At 20.1% G+C, this 25,255-nt stretch overlaps 5 protein-coding genes across 5 annotated transcripts; 3 read left to right on the top strand and 2 right to left on the bottom strand.

Annotated features, from left to right (window-relative positions):
* Window positions 1-660: 660 nt before the first annotated feature.
* SRAE_X000079800 (Hypothetical protein) lies at window positions 661-3,848 on the top strand (the record flags this gene model as incomplete). The annotated part of the gene is made up of 2 exons (XM_024645186.1): window positions 661-1,528; window positions 3,685-3,848. 2 exons carry the CDS (start codon window positions 661-663, stop codon window positions 3,846-3,848), a joined length of 1,032 nt encoding a protein of 343 aa, XP_024510669.1.
* A 1,388-nt stretch (window positions 3,849-5,236) lies between these two features.
* SRAE_X000079700 (Hypothetical protein) lies at window positions 5,237-5,922 on the top strand (the record flags this gene model as incomplete). The annotated part of the gene is made up of 2 exons (XM_024645184.1): window positions 5,237-5,354; window positions 5,453-5,922. 2 exons carry the CDS (start codon window positions 5,237-5,239, stop codon window positions 5,920-5,922), a joined length of 588 nt encoding a protein of 195 aa, XP_024510668.1.
* Window positions 5,923-6,564: 642 nt separating this feature from the next.
* SRAE_X000079600 (SEFIR domain-containing protein) lies at window positions 6,565-9,346 on the bottom strand (the record flags this gene model as incomplete). Its single annotated transcript, XM_024645183.1, has 3 exons — window positions 6,565-8,762; window positions 9,152-9,176; window positions 9,227-9,346. 3 exons carry the CDS (start codon window positions 9,344-9,346, stop codon window positions 6,565-6,567), a joined length of 2,343 nt encoding a protein of 780 aa, XP_024510667.1.
* A 10,998-nt stretch (window positions 9,347-20,344) lies between these two features.
* On the bottom strand, window positions 20,345-20,869 carry SRAE_X000079500 (Hypothetical protein; the record flags this gene model as incomplete). Its single annotated transcript, XM_024645182.1, has 1 exon — window positions 20,345-20,869. One exon carries the CDS (start codon window positions 20,867-20,869, stop codon window positions 20,345-20,347), a length of 525 nt encoding a protein of 174 aa, XP_024510666.1.
* Window positions 20,870-23,741: 2,872 nt separating this feature from the next.
* Window positions 23,742-25,211, top strand: SRAE_X000079400 (Acetyl-CoA hydrolase/transferase family and Acetyl-CoA hydrolase/transferase C-terminal domain-containing protein; the record flags this gene model as incomplete). The annotated part of the gene is made up of 2 exons (XM_024645181.1): window positions 23,742-24,051; window positions 24,103-25,211. 2 exons carry the CDS (start codon window positions 23,742-23,744, stop codon window positions 25,209-25,211), a joined length of 1,419 nt encoding a protein of 472 aa, XP_024510665.1.
* Window positions 25,212-25,255: the final 44 nt, after the last annotated feature.

Raw genomic sequence — 25,255 nt, 5'->3', positions numbered from 1 at the left:
ATATAAAAAGTATCTTTACTTTTCATTTTATAAATTCTTTGAATAACAAAAATATATATATATGTATATTATTATAAATAATAATATATTAATAACAGAAAAAAAAAATAATTCAAAATTTATTATTATATATTATATTAATATTATATATATATTATCTAATTTATTAAGATACCTGTTGACTATTTTATTACATAATCCTTAATTTATTATATCCATTATTATTAACTTTCCGATCTTAAATTTTATGGTCCAGCTGAAATTTTTCGGTAGTAATGTTTTGTTTTTAATACTTGAAAATGATTTTATGATTCCCGCAACATGTGTTTTGTTAATTTATAAATAAAAACATTATTCTTCATTATCAGATAACTTTTGTTAGGAGGAACATATTTTGTAGAAAAATATATATATATTTAAATTGTCGGCTTATTACTATATATCTTTATTTTATCCTCATTACAACTAATTGCAACTGCTAAGTGTCATATAATATTGTAAGAATATAAATTATTTATATAAATTACCTAACTTCATCTGTTTATAAAAATATATCTTCGTTTACAAATTTTTATATTCATTTTATTTAAATTTATATTACTATTTATATTATTTTATTATATTTATTTATTTTTTTTAGGTATTTTTAAAAAATAAAATATGCATAGTCTACGTCCTGATTATCCTATTATTACAATTCGTCGTTCTAAATCAAATTCATCAGGTGTCTCATCAGAATTAAGTTCATGTTTTTTTACTGATGATGATACAAATTTTAATTCATTTAATGAAAGAAAATTAACAAATTGTGACTCAACAACATACTCTGATTTTGAGGGACATATGAATTGTAAAATTAATTCATTAAATAATTCTAGTATATCAGAAATTGAAATTAGGAAAAAATTTTATGATATTGAAGATTATCCAGTTATTAATAGAAAAAAAATTAAAAAAACATATACAATTGGAAGGAATTCTATATATAATAATACAAAATATGATAATAATATTGAAGGTAATATTTATGAAAATATTATAACAACAAAACCAATCATACCACCAAGAGTTATTAAAAGACCATTAAAAGAATCATCTAATAATATGTTAGATCAACATACAAAAGTATATGGTAATATAGATAGAGAAATACCATATAATGTAAATAATAAATACAATTTAAAAGATGGTGATAATCCTCGATCAACACCTGATGAATGTTATGGTAGTGATTCAAGTTCTGATTTTAATGATGATGAGACGCAATTTATGAATATAACTAATAGAATTATAGAAAATATGGAAAATGATAATACACCAGCACCATATTTAAATGATCTTAGAGATAAAGAACCATTTATATATTCAATGATGGTTATGAGAATATTAAATAATGCACGTGAAGCACATTCTAAAAAAGTTGGTAAATGTCAACAACAAATAGAAAATCTTCTTGATATACCACATCTATTTGATTTACATTGTTTTAATGATGATAAAACATGGAATGCAAATACAAAAATTTTTGGTAAGTTTTATTTTATAATTATTTTATTAAAAATTATATCTTATAAATTGTTACATTTTAATATTATTTTTATAAACAGCTGAAAGTAATTTGTAACACAGTATGTGTTAACAAATTAAAAGCATATAATCTGTCTTTAAGTAATCTACTTCTAATTATGATATTGCTATTATCAAAAATAATATGAAATAACTTTAATTATTTATTAGATTTGATGTTTTACCGCAAATTCCTTTAGGATCACTGTTTGACTACTATATATATTGTTTAAAAACCTTACTTTTTTTTTTGATTTTTTTGAATCCTGCTGCTTAATCTTTCTATACAGTTATTTGTCGGTTTTTTTTGTTTTTGTTGTCCTTCATTAACTGCCAACTATCGAGTGGCCGATAATAATGTAATAAAGATGTCGAGAACTTATATATATCTTGATATTTCTTACAAATTATACTTATTAGGCTGACTTTATATAATAAAATTTCGACAGCCTTACTTAATTCTAAGCGGTTTTTCTTTAATTTTTTTGTCTCTTCTTCTTGTTATATAACGTTACCTCTAGGTAAAAATTTACGGTTTTATTTTACTATGTAGGGGGGGTAACAACACATGTGGTATAGTTAAATGATCATATAATAAGAAATTATTATAAAAACTTCTCTTTTTTTTTTTACTTAATTTTATAACAATGCAATTAGAAGTTTTTATTATTACTTTTAATAGAAAAAAAAAGATAGAAAGCTTAACCAATTGCACGTGTCATTTAGATGTCCTTTTTAAAAACTTTTATTACAATACATTTAAATGGGATTATAATGTAAAATATAGAAGATATGATTTAATTTCTTACATCTTTTATTCTATTTTCAATATATAACTAATTAATATTAGCTTATTACATGAATAATATTAATTTATTTGTTATAAGTAGTTAAATTGCCATTATTGTTATTGTCTTCTTTTTTTTTCTTTTGAAATACATTGTAAAGTGGTTTATTTCCAATTAATGTAAATTGTTTTTAATATAGTAGTGATTTATTAGATTTTATTCAAAAGAACATGAAATTTGATCTTATATTTTTAACACATAATCATAATTAAGGTCATATATTTATTTGTTATTAAAATAATAATAAGTATAAGGACAACATTTAAAGAATTGTCGGAATTGTTTTCTTCTTGAAATTCCCTTTTACACTTCTACAGCTGTCTTAAATAGTTTCAAATTTCAAAAGAAAATATGCGCAACACCTGAAAGTATGTTGTGGTTTTTGGTAACATATTTTTTTTTTCATAACAAAGACTATTATAATTGTTTAGGATCAAATTTTTATTTTCTAGTAATAATCATTAATCTTAAGTTTTTATAATACCTTATTTTTATAATATAAATAGAGTATATACAATAATGTGTAACTTTGAAGAGGATGTTTTGTATAAGATTACGTCAAATAATAGTAATATTTTTACTTAAATTACGTATATAATAATAGGTTTAATCTTTTATATTTTTTTATGAAAGGTATAATTATTTTTCTTTAAAATGTTCTCATTCTCTTTCATAACTTACTATTTCTCATAAGAAAATGATTTAGATCAAAATTTTTTTTATCAAATTGTTTATATAATTATATATCTTATGCGGTAACTTCATAACTGAGCAAATCTTTGTTTGATTAATAAAAAAAAAATAGTATATATTCTTGTTGACGGCACCAGATAATGACACCGGAAAAGGTGATGTATTTATACATATTGGTGTTGCGGCATATACCTGTAAAATAGATGAAAGCAATATGTCACAGTTCAATTATCTACTTAAGATACAAGATTATCTACCAGCATGAAGATATTATATATATTATATACATATTACTTTAATATTGATATCATTTTTAAAAAAAAAAAAGATTATTTGTATACAATTCTTTTTTTAAAATTAAGATTCATTAGATTAAATGTGAAATTTAGTTTTTTATATTATAATTTATATAATTCTTTTTTAAAATTAATTATTCATTTAAAATGTAACAATAAGATTCAATAATTATTTAGGTCATAAAAAAATTCTTTCTTTTTTTTGTCCTTTTTTTTGATTAATTTGATTGTAAAAAAAAATAATTTAAAGAGTAAAAAATAATGTATAAATTTTTTTTTAGGAGGTCAAATAGTTGATCATCTTGGAGTAATTAAACGTGTATCAAAAAAAGATTATGATGAAAAGACAAGGAAATTATATAAAATCCTTCGTGATGTTAAAGAAAAAAGTTTTGTTAGGGTTGCAGTTGGAAAGATTACAGCACAACTTAGAAAATTATTTTAATAACAAAATTAAGAAAATAATTAACATGAATTAGTTGTTTTTTTTAAATAATCATTCTTGCCACATATACAAAAAAAAATATATATCAATTGATATTTATTTAAAATTACACTCAATTATTAAATCCTATTAGATGTTAAAATTTTTATAAAGAAAAAATTGTTCAATGGATATTCGTGCAAGAGGAAAATATTATCAACAATATTACCGTTGAATATATAAATTAACTAAAAATGTTACCATTCTAAGAAATGATAACATTTTTTAGAATAGCTTTCAATGAACAATTTATTTACCAAAAAAATATAGATGATAAAATAAAAATATATTCACCTACAAATCTGGTCTAATCAATCATGACAAAATATAATGGCCTGAGAATCACGCAATTATTAATTATTATCTTTTCTAACTTTTAATTATTATTATTTTATTATTTTCCTTTTTTTTAGCGTGCCGGCTAGGAAATAATTTTTTTTTTCTTACCAATTATTATATTTCAATAAATAATTTAAAAATATGTTATACTTTAAATATTCAATTTAATATATATACATATTATTATAAAAGAATTTTCACTATAAATTAAATTTATCATAATGCTAAAAGATATTTCTCAAAAGAAAGTTGACATTTTAAATAATTTAAATTATTCTTTAAAGCATAAAAGAACTTCTTTACACTATAATGTCACTTTATTCTCACTTGATTGTGATTATTTTGTTTATAGGGATAAGAATATGTCTGATATTTACTGTTGTGCATTGTGAGAAAATGTTTCTTAGGCAAAAAAAATGATATATTAATGTCTGTTAATATAAGAACATAGAAATGCTTGTCATATTTTTTTTTAAAAATACAAGTAAACCGTTTTGAAAGACAAAAACGTCCTTGAGAAGTTAAACATTTATTTTATTTTTAAATATTATTTCTATTTATGTATATGATCAGCCGAAAGTACCAAAATGTCTCATTATTATTGATGATATAAAGAGTAGACAGAAAAAAGAGTAGACAACAATTTTTCAAAAATAACAAATGAAATATTTAAAAAATACAAAATTGTCCTCTTTATATAAAATGGGATATAATCTTATTTTAAATATTTTAAAATTTCAAAAATTTAAAGAAAAAAAAATATACAAAAGAAAAATATTATTAATAATTATAATATTTTTTAATTTTAAAATAAAATTAGTCATATTTTTAATAAAAATAACATAAAAATTTTAGTTTTATGGATGAATAAGTTGTATAAAATGCTTGTAAAAAAATGATAACTCATATTTTTTTTTTGATAAAATAAAATGTTGTTTTAAAATTTTTGTTATATAAATTTAATATAACATACAAATATTTTTACTCTTTCTTAAAAAATATTAAAAATAATGAATTTTATTGTTTTATCTATTTTATATATAATTTATTTTTTTGTTACCTTTACATTAGGTAATGATAGAAAAATAAAATGCCTTCAAAGTTATAATCCTCATTCAACTCATCCACGTATGTTTTATTTGATACTTTATAAATAATAATTTAAATTTTAATAAAATAAAAAATTATATATATTTATAAATTTTTTTTTTAAAATTTAATTTTAGCTATACTAAAAGAATGTCCTATTGAAGATGATAGTTGTATTGTAATTTATAGAAAAGGTGATGTACTTCCAAGGTATAATTGTTTATCAAAATTTGAAAATGTTAGTCCTCAATTCATGGGAATTAAATGTGCAAAAACACCAAATACAGCTACATGTTTTACTTCACATTCTAATGGATATATTCACAAAGTTTTTATTCATCGTGTAATAGATTTACCAATAAGTTATGTACTTGACAGAGCTGATATTGATAAATTTTGTTGTTGTCAAAGTAATGAATGTAATTATGATAATGAACAAATAGAAAATTATTTTTTAAGAATAGATTCTAATAATGATGATGAACATTTACATATTCAAGCACCAAATTATTATATTAGAAATAATGCAAATATAAAATCTTTATCATTTACATCATATTTTTTTATTTTTTTTATAATTCCTGCCATTCTTCTTACAATTGTTTAATTTTATTTTTCTTAGAAAAGATTTTTTATACTTTATTTTAATAAAATATGTTTTAATTATAAATTTAATTTTACATATTGTTTTTATAATAAATATCATTTAATTAAAAAAAAAGTATAAAACAATAGATTATTATCTATTTGTTGATTATATAATTAAATATACGATACTTTCCACTTTTAAATAAAAAATAAGAATACAAATTTTCTTTCTTTTAAAAATGAATTATTTCATACATATGTGTAAAAAACTTTTTATAATAAAATAAAAGAAAAATAAGAGAAAAATATAGAAATATATTAATAAAAATATTATAGTAAAAATCTTAATTAATGTACATATAATATGTTTACTCGTTCATAAAATGTATGTTTTAAGAAAACAAATTAATTACTATTTATAATATGTATGTTAACATTGTTTTTTTTTTGTTAAAATTAAATTATATATAAATTACCCTTAAATTAGTATGTAGAAAAATGTAAAATTACTAAAAGATAAGTTATCATAAATCCAAATTATGTATAATATTAATAAAAAAAAAATAATAAGATTTGTGACAATTCATCAACATTAGACAAAAAAAAATTTTCTTTGGATTAAATTTTAAAGAAGATTCAACACAGTAATTAAGGTGTCCTTCTAAGTTGCAGAAATTGAATTATTGAGATCTGAAATCATACCACTATCATTTGATAAGTGTTTTAAGGGTTCCTTTATTGTGAGATTTGAGCATTCGTTTTTGAGATAATTTAATGAGTTATTTGAATTAGGTAAAGAATGTTTTTTATTACATTCTTTTTCTGATATATCCTGTTCTTCAGAACATATTACTAATGAATTGACACCAGAATCAATAATAAGTGATGAAGTCTGGTAATGACAATTTTTAGATTCTTTAATTTTATTATTTAATATTACTTCCATTTCTATTCGTTCATCATCATTAGTTGATAAAAGAGATGTTTCCTCTGTTGCACTAAATATTCCAGTATCATTTGGTATTAATTCTGATGAGATAGGTATCTTCTGAGACAAATCATCATTCTTAATTAATTTTTGTGGAGATTCATAACTATAAGGTACCTTATGATGGCTTTCAATAAACCAATTTGGATTTTTACGTATATAATTTTGCATCTCTTTAACAGCATCACTAATTTTATCTAATTTATCTTTATGTAATTTTAAAATTGGATCATTACGTGATTTAGCATTAATAATATTTGATATCAATGGTGGTCCATTTTCAGGTAAAACAAATTGAAGATTTGTCCTTAATGGTATTATAATATTCTCATTTAATGTATATTGAAAACGTGCTGAAATTATTCTTCCATGTTCAATAGAATGATTAATTTGTGACAAGAATAATGAATCAAGTGGTGAACTTTTATTCCTTGAAATATAATATTCTTTATCTATCTTTGCTTGATATCTATGATAAGCTCCAACAGAATTAATAACAATAATTATATCAGAATTAATAATTGATGAACTGACATAATCATTTATATTTTCAGAAATTTCATCTATATCCCAAATGTCAAGTTTAACATCAAAATCGAATGCTTTTAAATAGCTAGCAAATGCCAATACAGTTGTATCATGTTGTTCACAATCATGATTATATATAATTAAAATACGTTTTTTAATATCCATAATTAATGGAATTTTACATATCTCTTGACAATTATCATTTACTATATTTTTATCTTTTTCATTTGAACATTCATCATTATTATCTTTAACAAAACGTATATTAACAATTTTACCATTTTCTCGTTGTTTTTGGTAACATTTAATTATAAAATATGCCAATAAACCAAGTAATAATGTAACAAAAAACATTGGTAAAAATATTAACCAATTAAATAGATATTCTTTAAATTCTAAATCTTTGACTGGTTTTATTGTTTGATTATAACAATCCTTACAATCAATTGATGGTGCACTAGGACGTTCCATAATAACAGGATGACCCTCAGCAGCAATACATGAACATACAATTGTTTTATCATATGGATCATCAGCATTTACTGGACATAAACATCTACCATCACTAGCAGTTTCAATAGGAAGTACTGATGGTGTATATTGTACACCAAAATCAGCATTAGTAAAATTAACAATACCTTTAAATATAGTATCTTGACCTTTTTTTTCAATAATCATTTCTTCTATACGAAGTTTTGTATGAAAAACAACTTCAGAATTTGCTGCATCCATTAATCTTACTTCATATCCCTCAAAACAATATTGTGGTGGAGCACCTCTAAAAATTACTTGTATTGTCCTAGAATTTGGATGAACAGTTATACTTTGAAATCCAGCTGTCCATTTATTAGCATATGGATGTGAATAATTGGTACAATTAGGTGATAAATGTTGCATAGCATGTAAATGTGCTGGATTAGTTGGCATTTTTATTTCAGTATTTATTTTTTTAATGTTATACTTTAATGATGGTAAAGTAATTAAAGATATATTATATTTTTTATCAAATGAAAATTCTTTATCACTTGTTAATTGAAATCTTGGTGAAGTATTAATTAATTCTTTATTCCATTTTGTTTGTGATGTATTAAAAAAGAAACAAAAATTTTCTTCTTCATAATCATCAGATATATCTTCAACATTTAATAAAAAACCTTTAACATATTCTGTTGATGGTATTGGTGGCATTTGCCATGATATTCCAACATTAAGAACATATTTTGTTGAATCATAACTTGTCTCCATTATTGAAAATGGTTCAACTCTAAAATCATGCGCTTCCTCCGGATATTGTTCCAATGGTATATTCATATAATTTTCAATTAAACTATTTTTACAGTCAACTATAATAATACATTAAATTTATTTAATCTTTGATAACATTATTTTATAAATATATATATATATATATATTATTCAAAATCCATTAACTATTATTTTTAACTCTATTATATATTAGTTAGGGAAATGTTTATTATATTGAAAGGACAAATTAATTTAATAATAATAATGTTATCTTATTTTGTAATAGTTATCTAAATGACAAACAAGTTAACGATTATTTAAATAAATTATATGGAAACTTTTTTTTATAATATATTTTTACAATTTTATAAAAAAAGGGCAATCTAAAATGTTTAATGCATTTTATACTACATAAAATGTAGTGGTTTTTTTTTTGTTTTAAAAAAAAAAAGTTAAAGATAAGGACGATAAAAAATGAGAAACTTACTTTTTAACACATGACATGAGATGTCCTAAAAGAACATTTGTTAAAAAGTACATTAAAAATTTTAAAATATTTTACCTTTTGTTGATGAACAGTGCAATCTTTTTTAAATCCTTCAATAAATATTCTATTGGATAGAATTATAAGAAATAATTGTTCAAGTAATAAATGATAGATAAAATATTTAACTTTTGCCATTTTGAGGCTAATGTTACTTTTTTTTTTGGTATAAAAATATATAACTATACATAAATATATCAAATTATAATTTATGTTAAACTATTTAAATCATTGAAGTAAAAAAATAATTTTTGAAAGTTAGTAAATAAAATAATATACTTAATTCAAAGGATTTTAAAAAAATATAATAATATTTTCTTTTAAATATCCTTTTTATAATAAAGTATATATAATAAAATTTCACTAAAAAGTATATATAATTTATAAAAGTTTAAAGATGAAAAATTTTTAGTTTTGATATATGGTAAAGACTTTAATATAAAAGTTTGGACATTATATAAAATATTCAGTTAATATATACACATAAAAAAGAAATGTATTTTGTGGGATGTATAATAAAATTGAAGTTCTAACAACTACATTTTAAAAAGAATTACATAAATATATAAAATATATTACTTTAAAAAAATTGACCGATCTTTGAAATTTAGAATATTTTAACCAAATAAATACCTCATATTGTTTTTTTTCTAGTTTGATAACTCTTTAATAACAATTGTTAAAATTTCAATTCTAAAAAAAAATTTTTTTTTATTTATTTAACTTATCTTTATACATAATACCACTACCTTCAAACATTTATAAATTATCGATAAATGTTTAAAAAAATAAAGAAATGTTGTTGAATGTTATAAGAGTTTAAATAAAACATTTTAAATAGTTTTGTAAAACACTATAATAAAATAAGCAAAAAATGGGTACGTTAATAATATTTATTATTAAATATATTTTTCTCTATAATCATATTAAAATATTTTTATTTTAATAAATACAAAAAATTTTTAATAAAAAAAAAAATATATATATATATATATTATAAACAAAGTTAGTAAATAGTATAAGAAAAGAAAGATGTACTTTTTTTTGGAAAATGACAAATTTCTTATTAAATTTTTCTATATTTATGCAACTTGTTAAAAGTTTTAATAAAAAAAATAACAAAATATATTATTATTGTATATAACAGCGTGACGTTTTGATTTTGTTATCTTTTTATATAATATATATATATATATAAATATATAAATTTTTTGAAACGCTATTTAAAAAAGATATTTTTCTTGTATAATTGAAGAAATATTTTATACATATATATATACATATTACTGTTAAAAGAAAATACAATTAATTCAAATAAATTATCAGAAAAGGAGGTTTTTTGTGAATTTGTTATTTAAACCTATTTCAAATATTTTTAATAACTCAACAATAAAAAAATAAATAAATATATTTTTAGTATTCTAAAATAAAATATTTGATATTTTAGAGGAAAAATTATATATTTGTAAATGTTACATTTTAAACAATAAAAAATAATAAATAAAATTTCTGTTAATGAACACGTCAAAAAATGATACACTTAATAAAATATATATTGGCATAAAAATATGTTTTATATATATTTAAATTATAAAAAAAAAAATCAATTGGTAAATTAACCTATCTATAAATATTTTTATTAATCATTATAAAGTTTATAAAATTAAATTTTTCTTTAGGTCAAATAATTAAATGAATATAAAAAATGTTGATTTTATGTAAGATTGATAAAAGTTCAGTGACAAAAATATTTTAAATATAGAGGTTAATAGATTGACTATAAGAATTGAAACATTTTTAATATATTGAAATATATATAATATTTTAACATAGAAAAATTGTTTACATTAATCGTTAACAATTGCACACTTGTTTAAGTATATCGAAACTTATGTCTTGTTAAAATTTATTTTAAAAATCAGATCTTGATGATTTATTGGCTAAAAATATTTGTCTTATTATCAAAGTCTTTAATAAAATATAAATTAAAAATAAAAAAGAAAATGAAAAAGATACGAATCAAAGTTATAAAAATAATATTAAAATTATTTTCTAATAAATTAATGATTAATGATTAGATTAAAAAGATAATAATTTTATATTATTATAAGTATACTTATTTTTTAATATATATACTTGCTATTAAATAAACATAAAAGATTTAATAAGTATTTTTGATAAATTTAGTTTTGTAATAATTTGTTTTTAGATTATTTTAAATTAATTATTTTATATCTTTTTTTAATAGAAAAATGTAGTAGAGAGAGAAATATGTACAGGGTTAATCAATTAATCATCCTGCGGATAGAAAATAGTATTGTGATATATAAAAAAAGAAAAAAAATTCAAAGATAAATTGACAATTAAATTTCTATGTCATTTGGTGTGTGAAAATATGATTCTATATTTTAATAAACATTGTTGCCGCACCAAAATATTAACTCTCTCATATTCTCTATGCTCTTCCCCACAATTATAAACAAATTATTATATCTATGTAGTGAAAATATTGTCTTCAATTTTCATTATAACATAATCATTATCTTAGAGAGGGAAAGAAATATATTTTTAAAATATATTTAATAATATTAGAGAAAAATAGTTAAAGGGTAAACTAATATGCGTGACTACAATTATTTTTGTGATGAAAATGAGATATAAAGTTTCAAGAAAAGAGAGAGAGTAATTCATATGACAAAGAATATAGATATGTTTATAATATACATACATATAGAAATAAATATACATTGACTACTTCGCTTTTATTATGTATATATTTATATTTTAATATCCTAGTTATACGACTCTCCACATTTCTCATTCAATTTTAACTAAATTACCTTTTTTTTTTTAAATATTATATTTGATAAAAAACAAAAAAATATTTTTTTTTTTTAATTTTGATATATAAATTTACTTAACCTTCTACTTAACACTTCTAAAATTATATTAAAAAAAATATAAAAAATCTTTAATTTTTTTTTTATTATAAAAAAAAAATAATATATTATATAAAAATATAGAAATTTTTTCAATAAGAAAAATAGTTAAAATAATATAATTGATATTATATTTTATAAAATGCATGTTTTATATACCATAAAATTTATTCTCAAAAATATTTAATCTCAAATACTCAAGATATTAATGCCAAGATATAAATTTTAATAAAATGCAATATTTATTATATCTATAAATATTATATTAAAAATAATGTTAAATAGAAACATTATTACAAAAATATCAATTAATTTTTTTAACATGTGATATATTTTTAATCAAAAAATGGCTAAGAAAATGTTAATATATAAATATATTTAATTTAATATTATATATTTGTATATTTATATGTAGAAAAAAAAAATTAATTTTTGATAGGTAATATGATAAAAAAGATAAAAATTTATTGTTTGTAAGATAACAACTTACATAAAATAGAATTTTATTATTTTACTCTAGCGTAATACGTTTAAAATAAAAAAAATTTAATATTAATTATATATAACTATAAATGTACTTTATATTATTAATATAACTAAAAATGAATGAAATATGTTTAAGCTTTTTATTTTTTAAATTTTATCATATTGTGGAGAAAGTAATATATATATACGTATAAATTGGGCGTTAATTGTCAAAAATAAAAATATTATTTCTAGTAACTATAAACATTATTTTAACTGTTACTTAAGTTAACACCTAACAAAAATTTTTTACTTTTTATACTTGTTTAAGTTATACCTTTATATCGTTAAAATCTTAAATATTATATTCATTTTCTGAGTAAAGCTAATGACTAAGTTGCGCTTTATACAAATGTATATATATATATATATATTATTTAAATAAAGAATAAAAATAAAAATTTGTTCAACACTAAAGTATAAATTATTTTTGTGAAAAAATAAATAATTTTCAATCATTAATTTTATGTTGTTTATAAAATATATAAATAAATTTTTTAGATGAAAATTTCTTGTTTCATTTTTTTTTATGAGATTATTTAACAATTAATAACTGGTATTATAAGTTTTTTAATTCAAAAATATAATTAAATTGATAATCATTGTTATATATAAACATTTGTATTTAATATAAAAAATGTTGATATTTAAAGTTGATCTATTTGATCCTTAAATAACATAAAATACCTTAACTTATAATAAAAACTTTTTTAATAAACATTCAACTTTATTTTAGTAAACAGACAATTTAAAATAAAAAAAATATTTTTAAATTACAAAAAATCTTATTTTAAGATTAGAATTATTAGAATTATGTATATATCTCATTCTAATACTTTTTTAAATCACAAAGTATAAATAATTTTTCTGAATACAACTTTTATCTTATTTAAATATTAATGGTAAATCATCGATAACTTTTTAATATTTATTTTTTGAAAGAAAATAAAGTTATTATCCAGCTTTTTTAATATTTTTTTTTTAATGTGACTTATCTAATGATATATTAAAACACATTAGGTCACATGAATGTAAATAATTTCAGAACATTATATAAAACGATATACGTATATGTATATATATAAATATATATCTGTAATATATTATTAAATTAAATAACAATTTATTATTTTTTTTCTTAAAAATTTATATATATATTACTTATTATAATTTAATAATAAATTTTTTCCTTTCCTTTTTTAAAAAGAAAAATTTTACTTGTTTCGTACTATACAATAAAATAAGAATTTATTAAATCAAGACTGCTTTAAAGTGCAAATATAAAAACTATAAATAGTATTTTTTTTAAATGATAAATACTAATTTAACAATATTTATTTTAATAATATTGAAAAGGTGATATTAAAAGAGAATTGTATAATATTTTTACTAAGTTTGATTAAATGTTTTGATAGAAAAAGATCTATAAAATTATAAAAAAAATAATCTATATACAAGTGTTTAATTGAAAAAAATATAAAAAAATAATAAAATATATTTACAAATAATTTTTTAAAATCATTTATATATACATAACCATTACTATATAACTATAATAAAATATTTTAAAATAAAATATTAATGTTTTACTTAATATTAAAATTGTTATGACAAAATTTTCCATACATAGCTTAATTTATCAAAAATACATGTAAAAAAAAAACAGTTTTTTTTTGATTTTGTTACGTTAAGATACATGTTAAAATAGAAAAACAAATAAAATATTATTTTTATGTAAGTCTACAAAAATGTGTAATATTTCATTTTGATTTACAACTACTAAAAGTTTGAAATATCTTAAAAGTACAGCAAGTAAACATTTTCGTAGCATTTGCGTTGTTCAACCTATATTTGATTCTGAAAATTATAAACATTTGTATCTTTATATAAAAAAAAGTTGATTTTTTTGTTTCAATAAATAAAAATGAAGAGATATATATTTCATTAAAATTTATTGTATAGATAATATAACACTTGAAGATATGTACAATATAGTTAAAAATTATATATCACCATGTAGCAACAAAAATACAAAAAAATGTTTATAAAAGTCAAATTCATTTCTTTAATTTAAACTGCGTTTAAAATTTATATTTGGAATTTTTAAAAAAAGTATTGAATGGCCTTTTGAAAGAACACCAATTGAAATAAATTCCAATTTGAGACAACATTTAACTACATACCTTTCACCAAATTTAAATATGTGTAATGATCATTTTCACGAAATATTTAGTAGTGACGTTTTCAATACGACAATTATATTGACGTTAAAAAACTGTTAATAATTTTACCTCTAATAATATCTATTAAAGAACTGAAGAATATATTGTTAATAAAATCCAGCTATTTAAGAATAGTTTTGTTTGGTAAACGTTTTCTTATGTTGAAGACAAAAAAATATCAACTACTAAAAAATGAAGCATTTCTACGTAAAAGTACAAATAAATTTATTAACATAAATGAAAACCAAACATTATCTCTTGGAACTGTTGTAAAATTTGAATATAAAAATACAAATTGAATACATTCAAAATGTTAAAAAGATTGGCTAATAATAAAATTATCTAATTTAATGCTAGAAATATTCTTAATATTATGTTTATCTGCTTAAATTCTTAATAAATTACATGTTATACAACCAGAACGTTTAAACTTTTTGAAAAGGTTTTATTTAGTTTTTTTTTAAATATCTAACTAATTTTCAGATTATCAAGAAACTAGATTCATCTAATTTTACATAAAAAAATAATCTAGAAAAAATTACTTTAGATAAATCACAACCATTTTCATAGATTCAAGATTAATAAAAATATTTTCAATTTGACCTCAAGCATAATAGGTAAAAAAAACTTTTTTTTAGAATTTAAAACTAAAATTACTCTCACTTGATAGCCCTTGAAAAATAATGAACTTTGAATATAATCAAGGCTATACCAAATACAAAATTCGAGAAGTTATGACGCTTCAAAGCTGAAGACGAAAATGGGGAATATTTTTTTCTAAAACATGATTTTTACGATAAAATTAAAAATATTAAAATTAAAACATTTTTTCTAGACCAGAATTTTACGAGAAGTCGATTAAAGGTGGTCTCATCTTTCTGTGACTTCTAGAACTCAAGATATAATGAAAAATGTGCTTTCAAAAAGTTTCAAGAACGAAGTTCATAACTTGAGTATATGAGCACCTAGAGCTTTGAAACCAGATGCGCTGTACTTCTCTAAGAATTCTAGGTATAGTCTACGTTGAAAACTTTCTAAAATTTTCAGCCGTTCTTGAGATACATTCTGTGGTACTTTTTCGCGCCTTATCTTTTATCATCATTTTTTATATCTCAAAAACTGTTGAAGATATAAAAAAATTTTGAAGGTAGACCCTACTTGAAAACTAAACAGTAGTTGATTCCAGAAAACTGCTTTTAATTATCTCAATTTTGAAGAGAGATATAGCAGAAGGCGGAAATTTTTTCTAAATATTCATTGTTCTTGTCATTATATACCTCGTCTTTTGTTATATTACCTGTTCATACCTTTATTATAATATAACATATAATACTGAAATTCGTATCATTCGATTCTTAATAATGCGTATATCTAGAAAAAATAACCTTCGTAAAAATATCTTTACTATTTTCATAGATTCAAGATTAATAAAAATATTTTCAATTTGACCTCAAGCATAATAGGTAAAAAAAACTTTTTTTTAGAATTTAAAACTAAAATTACTCTCACTTGATAGCCCTTGAAAAATAATGAACTTTGAATATAATCAAGGCTATACCAAATACAAAATTCGAGAAGTTATGACGCTTCAAAGCTGAAGACGAAAATGGGGAATATTTTTTTCTAAAACATGATTTTTACGATAAAATTAAAAATATTAAAATTAAAACATTTTTTCTAGACCAGAATTTTACGAGAAGTCGATTAAAGGTGGTCTCATCTTTCTGTGACTTCTAGAACTCAAGATATAATGAAAAATGTGCTTTCAAAAAGTTTCAAGAACGAAGTTCATAACTTGAGTATATGAGCACCTAGAGCTTTGAAACCAGATGCGCTGGACTTCTCTAAAAATTCTAGATATAGTCTACGTTGAAAACTTTCTAAAATTTTCAGCCGTTCTTGAGATACATTCTGTGGTACTTTTTCGCGCCTTATCTTTTATCATCATTTTTTATATCTCAAAAACTGTTGAAGATATAAAAAAATTTTGAAGGTAGACCCTACATGAAAACTGAATAGTAACCGATTCCAGAAAACTGCTTTTAATTATCTCAATTTTGAAGAGAGATATAGCAGAAGGCGGAAATTTTTTCTAAATATTCATTGTTCTTGTCTTTACATACCTCGTCTTTTATTATATTACCTGTTCCCACCTTTACTATAATATAACATATAATACTGAAATTGGTAACATTTGATTCATAGTAATACGTATATCTAGAAAAAATTGACTTCGTAAAAATATCTTTACTATTTTCATAGATTCAGAAATGATAAATATGTTTTCAATTTGACCTCAGGCATAATAGGTAAAAAATACTTTTTTTTGGAATTTGAATCTAAAATTACCCTCAGTTGATAGCCCTTGAAAAATAATGAACTTTGAATATAATCAAGACTATACCAAATACAAAATTTGAGAAGTTATGACGCTTCAAAGTTGAAGGCGAAAGTGGGGAATATTTTTTTCTAAAACATGACTTTTATGATAAAATTGAAAATATTAAAATAAAAACACTTTTTCTAGACCAGAATTTTACGAGAAGTCGATTAAAGGTGGTCTCATCTTTCTGTGACTTCTAGAACTTAAGATAAAATGAAAAATGTGCCTTCAAAAAGTTTCAAGAACGAAGTTCATAACTTCACTATATGAGCACCTAGAGCTTTGAATCTAGATGCGCTGTACTTCTCTAAGAATTCTAGGTATAGTCCACGTTGAAAACTTTTTAAAATTTTTATCCGTTCTTGAGATACATTCTGCGGTATTTTTTCGCGCCTTATCTTTTATCATCATTTTTTATATCTCAAAAACTATTAAAGATATAAAAAAATTTTGAAGGTAGACCCTAGATGAAAACTGAATAGAAGTTGATTCCAGAAAACTGCTTTTAATTATCTCAATTTTGAAGAGAGATATAACAGAAGGCGGAAATTTTTTTCAAATATTCATTGTTCTTGTCATAATATACCTCGTCTTTTATTATATTACCTGTTTATACCTTTATTATAATATAACATATTATACTAAGATTGGTACTATTCGATTCTTCTTTAAATGTTTATTTAGAGTAGTTAATTTCTAATAAAATATCTTTACTATTTTCAAATATTCACAATTAATTCAAGATATTTCCGATTTGATTTATAGTTTAAATATTTAAAAATCACATTTTTTAGTTTATTTATTTTCATATTGCTTTTTGTCTTACGTAGTTTAATAATTTTTTTTTAATTTAGGAAATTGCTTTAAACTAGTATCTTTAAAAATTTTAATTTCTTGCCATTTCAACAAACAAATTGATTTCAAATTGGATAAACAGTCAAATTTTTACAAGAAATTTTAAATAACATATCTTTCCGGCGATCTTTTTAAATTTCAGAATAATAACGATGGTTGTTTTTTTTTTTAGATAGAATTGTTTTAAAAGTATTAACAGTAAATGAACCAGAAAAATGATTGATAGATATTTCAGATATATTTTTTAATACCTTTGAGTTTTACAATTATTTAAGAAACTATGCTAAAAATACAGTTGTTTTTTAAATTTATGAACATCTTAATATATTTATGAAAGAGATAAGAATTTTTGGTTAAAAACAGATGCTTAAGCGATTTTTAAAAAAAAAACTCTGGAAAGATTAATACATATATAAATTTTTTTAGTAATTTTTTTAATGGATTTTAAATTTGTATATTATTTAGTTTTTCTAGGACCATTCTTCTATAGCATTTGTATGCAAAAAATTATTTCTAATGTTAGTATGTAGAAAAATGTTTTTCAACTAACAAGACATCTGCAAGTACTACACTTAACGGAGAATTGGATATGGTAGAAGTTAACTTAATGTGATAATAAAAGATCGTCATTTTTTTTCTTAAAATAATAATCATTTAATTTTACTTATATTATCTTATTTTTGCTATATTTCTTTTTTAATATTTAATAAACTTTCTCAATAATTTATTTTTTTATTATTTTATATTATTATACATTTGATTCTTATTGTATGAAATATTAAAAGTATTTTTTCATTTTTTTGGCATTGTATTTTAAAAATATTGGCTTTATCAAAACTGAGAAGTTCTAATTTATGTATTAATTTTTAATTTTACTTTTGAGTAATTTAAAAAATATTAATAGTTTTTATAAAAAAAATTTAAAAAAAAAATTATCCTTAAAATATGTTTCACATATAATCATATGTGTATAAAAATTCTTAAAAATTCCAATTTGGTACAATCGAATAATCATAATCAGGTGTACCTTACATTTACAAAAAATTCTTGATTTTGTCGGCTGCAGCTAATTTGCACCTATCTTAAATAGTTTTGATCATCTCAGATATAACTGAAATTAGTTTTTTGAATGCAATTTCGCTTCTAACATTGATTCGTCATAAATTCTGAAATATTGTTTTTGATATAATCTTGATTATATTTAAAAGTAATATTTTCTTAAAGTTTTCAGATGATTGTAATTTTATTTTCAAAATCCAAAAAAAAGTTTTTTTTTGCCTTTTATGCCTGATGTAAAATTGGATATATCTGGATCAATTGTGAATCTATGAAAATAGTACAGTTATTTCTTTTGGAAACAATTTTTTTATACCAACTTTAAAGATAAATCGAATTAAACTATTCCTATGCTAAAATAATTTTTGTAATATGTAATATGAAAAATAGGTAACAATGAATATTTAGAAAAAAATTCAACTTTTTGTTATATGTCATTCCAAAAAATTACAAAAACAATGGAAATTTTTGAAATCAACTACAATATAATTTTTATGTTTAGTTTTTATTTAAACTACTTCCTATAACTTCAACAATTATTGCGATATAAAAATGATAACAATAAATTAAATATGCAAAAATATCAGATATTGTATCCTAAAAACAGTTGAAATTAAGATTTTATTTTAACGTGAACAATAGATTAGAAATGTTAAGATACCTAGCGTATTAAATTTGATGGTTCTAGGTATTTAACCACTAGAATAATGAGTTTCGTACTTAAAATATTTTTAAGATACATTTTTATATATTTTTAAATTTTTTAAAATTTGAAATAGATTATGGAAACAAATTTTTAAAAAACATCATATATGCATACATAAATGTATTTATTAACATAACATAAAATAGACAATTATACATTATGGAAACATAAAAAAAAATGAAATAAATATTATATATATTTTTAGAAAAAAAAAAGAAAACCACAAGTCGTTAAATTTCTGTGACATATATCCTATAGGCTTTCAAGTGTAAAGTAGGAAAGGTAATATATACTTTAATATACAACATACTAAAAGAAGAAGTGTTTAATTCATTAGAGATTTAATTCAAAAAAAATTGATTCTATTATTATCTATCTATGTGTATTGATATATTTTTTTCATTTGTATAATTTCAAAAAAAAATATTTAATAGTTTTAAAAATTCCCACTTATTCAATAACAATAAATTGTTTCTTGAATGATAAATAAAGTTCTTTGTGTTGTTCAAAGATATCACGAATGTTTGCTTTTGATGTATCAGATATATTATGAATAATATATTGATGATTTATTATTGCTTTCAAATTATATCCACCATAATTACATTCACCAATATTACAACTATATCTATTTATTCCAAAACGTTGCCATAATGCTCTTTTAATATGATTATGAACATCAGTTATTGGACCTTCTACCATAGTTAAGGTACATCTAAAACGTTTCCCTTTATTTGGTGATACAGAAGAAGTCTTATTTATTGACATTTTGGGTGATTCTTTGGGTGAAATTTTTGTCATTACTTTTGTTATAATATCTTTGCTTTCTGGTGATTCTTGCTCTTTTTCATTTTTATTACATTCTTGATTATCATTAATATCCTGAGCTATCTCATTTTTTATGTTAATTATTGTTTTTTTTATTTGCTCATTATAAGATGACATTACCTTTTCTTCAACATTAAATTTAGCCATATCTTTTTTTTTGGAATATTTAATGAATAATTTATGTTTAAAAAAAACCAAATCTAAAATAAATTAGATAAAAATTATTTTTTATAATAGAAAACTTTAAAAAATTTATATATTAAAATAATAAATATATTTTTAAAATAACTAAATAAATAAAAAAAAAAAAAAATAAAAAAAAAAATTTTAAATCAAAAATAAAATTTTTAAAAGCACTCTTTACCTTTTAACAAAAATAAAAAGGAAAATCATTTAATTAGAATAAGGCAAGTGCAAAAAAAACTTTCTTAACATTATAAATATCTAAAAATTCTATGTATACATAAAAATAATGAATCTTAATCTTAACATATATAAACATAATTTTATTTGAGGAGGGAATAGAAATATGATTGAAAAAGAAAAATAGTTATATATATATATAAAATCTTTTCTCTTCTTTATCTATTTTTTTTTAATTGCCATTGTTAGTAATAAATGTGAAACATCACAATCTATCATTTCCTTATTATTATTATTATTATTATTATTATTAATAAATTTTTTAATACATTACATACAAAAAGTCATTAAATATTATAATATGGGCCAAATATACATTGGCTATATTAGTTCACAAGATTATATCTGCGCATTAAATAAAAATAAAAGAATAAACTATTTTAAAATAACTTTTTTAAAAAATTTAGGTACTTCTTTAAACAAATATTAAGAACGTTATTTATGAAATAAATAATATAAATTATTATAAAATAATAGTATAAAAAAATAATATTATTTAAAAAAAAAAGTAAAAAAATTAAAATATTATAATTTCTATTAAAATAATATATATGATTTGTAATAGTAATATTTGAAATGATACCATCCATAATTAATTTTCTATAATTACAATAATATAGTACGAATCCAATTCCTCATTAAGATAATTTATACTGTAATAACCTTTTTAATTATTAGCTAATTTTGGTATTAATTGTAATATTTACATTTTTCTTATAATTATTCTAACATATACATAATATAATTCAAAAACAATTTAAAACTATAAAAAGGTTAATTAAAATTTTTTTAACTGTTAGAATATGAAACATAAAATATATAATATTTTTATTATTTTAAAATATTTTAAAAATAATTTTTATAATATTTTTCTTAATTTTAATATAAATAAAAATACGTAATATTTAAAATGGATGTAATACCATAGTTATAACACCTATAAAAATGATAAAAAGTTTTAAAATTTTTTTATAGTAATTTATTATTTCTTATAACAACTTTCATCTTTTATTAATGTTTCCATAATAAAAAAAAATTTTTTTTAAGAATATTTGAAAAATAAGTGCACTCTTAGTTCTACAAAACTTATTATGTATTATAGACGAGTGAAAAAAAATTATAGAAAGATCTGTTGTCTAAAAAAAATGATAAGTTTTAGAGATGAGAAAAATATTAAAAAAAAAAAAAAGTTTGATATAGTTTTTTTCTTTTAATTTTTAAGTAATTTTATTTTAATCTCTTTTTCTATGTGATAATATAAAATTTAACATATTACATAATAGAATAAAATATATATTTATATTTCAAATATATATTTATAACATCATTCTAACTTTTTTGTATAAAAATATACTTGTCAAAGAATAATTCCTAATTAATATTAATAAAAAGAAAAAAAAAACAAAAAGAATCTTTGGTAAAATAAAGAAACAACTATACATCATTTCTAGTTTGAATTTCTCTATTTTCTTTTGTCATATAAAATTGCCTCAACAATACCTTATAGAATTTTGCACTTTAAATGTAAAAATATTTTAATAGAAATTAAATGGTAGTAAGAATTAATTAAAGTTTATACTATATTATATATTTTAAATGTAAGTTTTAATTTAAAGAGATATTATTTCTTTGGGAAGGGTAATTCTGTTGTTGAGTACTGTATTAAAATATACGAGAAAAAATATGAGTTATTAAAATAAAATAAAAAAAAACTTTTTCCTGTTACTTAGTCTTTGCATTATAATTAAAAAGAAATTGTTAAAAATATTTCAGTTAGAAACTATTTTAAAAGGAAAAAGATGAAATTAATAATAAATATACTTTTCCATCTCTCTTTAAAATGAAATCTTTTTTTTTTTAACAATTATATTTCAACATAAGAATGATTTACAAATTATCTTATTTATTTGAAAATATGATATTAAAATATCCAATTATATTTTTATTGATAATAAGTGATATTTTAATAACAAATAAATTTTTATCTTTAATTATAAAATATTTAATAAATTATTTGAAGCAATTTTAAGAAAATATTATTTATTTCAAGACATAAATTGTAAAAAAATGTTGTTTTTTGTTACTACTATCCTTGTAATTATTTTATGTCTTAAAAAAAAGTTCATATAAATAATGATATATATCAGCAGGAATCTTATGTTGAAATTAATAAAATTAAAAAATTTTATATTTAAAATAATATTTATATTAGTAAATATTCAAAATAGAATTAATTAATTCAAATTTTTAATTCGTGATCTCATATTTTATGTGAGAGTCTAATTATATTTGCATTTTATAGCCTATATATCATTTATCAATTAACTATAAATGTTTAGATAAAATATATTTCTTTAAAAAAGATTAATTTAAAAATCAAAATGTTTCAATTTCATGTTTGACAATCTTTCATTTCAACATTATATATTCACAAGAATATATATATATATTATTTAATACCATGAAGTTTACAGATTCTATTTCATTCCAACTAAGATGTTTTTTAATATATGATTTTATTTTTTTTTTTGGTATGACGTAATTAGTATACTGATCGTTATCTTTTATATATATAAATTAATAATTTTTTTAGATTATGATTAATACAAAATTAATTTCTACTATATTTAAAAGAAAATTTTATAATGCTAAATTACCAGCAGGTGATTTAAGAATTTTAAATATACCACATGGCAATTTTGAAAAGTCTAATTTTACTTCATATGAAGTTGCTTTAGGATTTGTCCAAAATAATATGAAATTGTATACACAAGCTGCTGCTTTATCACCAACACCACTATGGAATGCTTTACTTAAAAGAATTGATGATGCAGATTTAAGTGGCCTTGAAATCCAACACATTATAAGTTTAGGAAAAATACCATGGTTAAATGATAAATATTATGGTAATTTAGTTAAAAAATTTAATATTGAATTTTTTTTCTTATAAATTATAGATAAAATAAGATCAAATGCTTTATTTATATGTGGTAATGTTCGTAAACATATAGAAATGGGAAAAGCTGACTATATACCAATATTTTTATCACAAATGTCTCAGATGTTTAGTCAGATGAAGAGAAAATTTGATGTATCATTTGTTGCATGTTCATCACCTGATAAACATGGTTATGTTTCTTTATCATTAGCTGTCGATTGTACTTTAGGCGCATTAAGAAATTCAAAACATATTATTGGAATTTGTTCAAATCAAGTACCAAGAACATTTGGTGATTCAACAATTCATGCTTCACAATTTTCTGCATTAATTGAAGATAACACTTTTAAACCATATGAAATGCCGTTAGAAAATTTAGATGATGATAGTCCTGAAGCTAAAATTGGTCAAATTATTGCAGAAAATTTAATTGATGATGGTAGTACATTACAATTTGGTATTGGTACAATTCCAGATTTTGTTTGTAAATATCTATCTAATCATAAAGACTTAGGTATTCATACTGAATTATTATCATCGGGTGCAAGTAAATTAATTGAAGATGGTATTATTACAGGATTTAAAAAAACTATTGATACTGGAAAACATGTAACATCATTTATTTGTGGTGACAAAAATCTTTATGAATTTGTTGATGAAAATCCTAATTTTGTATTGAAATGTTCTAGTTATACTAATAATGTTGAAATTGTAGCTAGGCAACCAAAAATGACATGTGTTAATTCTGGAATAGAAATTGATTTAACAGGCCAAATAGCTTCTGAATCAATTGGTAAAACATTTTATTCAGGTTTTGGTGGTCAAGTTGATTTTATGACTGGTGCTGGTATGGCTTATGATAATAAAGGTAAAGCTATTATAGCCATGACTTCTAGAACACCTAAAGGTAAACCAAAAATTGTACCAACATTAACAGATGGTTCTGGTGTTGTAACAACAAGAGCACATTCTAAATATTTTGTAACAGAATATGGAATTGCAAATTTATTTGGAAAAAATGTAAGACAGAGAGCATATGAGTTAATACAAATATCTCATCCAGATGATCGTGAGAATCTTGAAAGAAAAGCATTTGAAAGATTTAAAATTATGCCTTCTAAGGATTAAAGCATTTATATTATTATCATTAATTAATTACAATTAATTTCTTA

This window comes from Strongyloides ratti (assembly GCF_001040885.1).
Source record: "Strongyloides ratti genome assembly S_ratti_ED321, chromosome : X".
Lineage (NCBI taxonomy): Eukaryota > Metazoa > Nematoda > Chromadorea > Rhabditida > Strongyloididae > Strongyloides > Strongyloides ratti.
The sequence above is the reverse complement of the archived record's forward strand: the minus strand, read 5'-3'. Positions and strand labels throughout refer to the sequence as shown.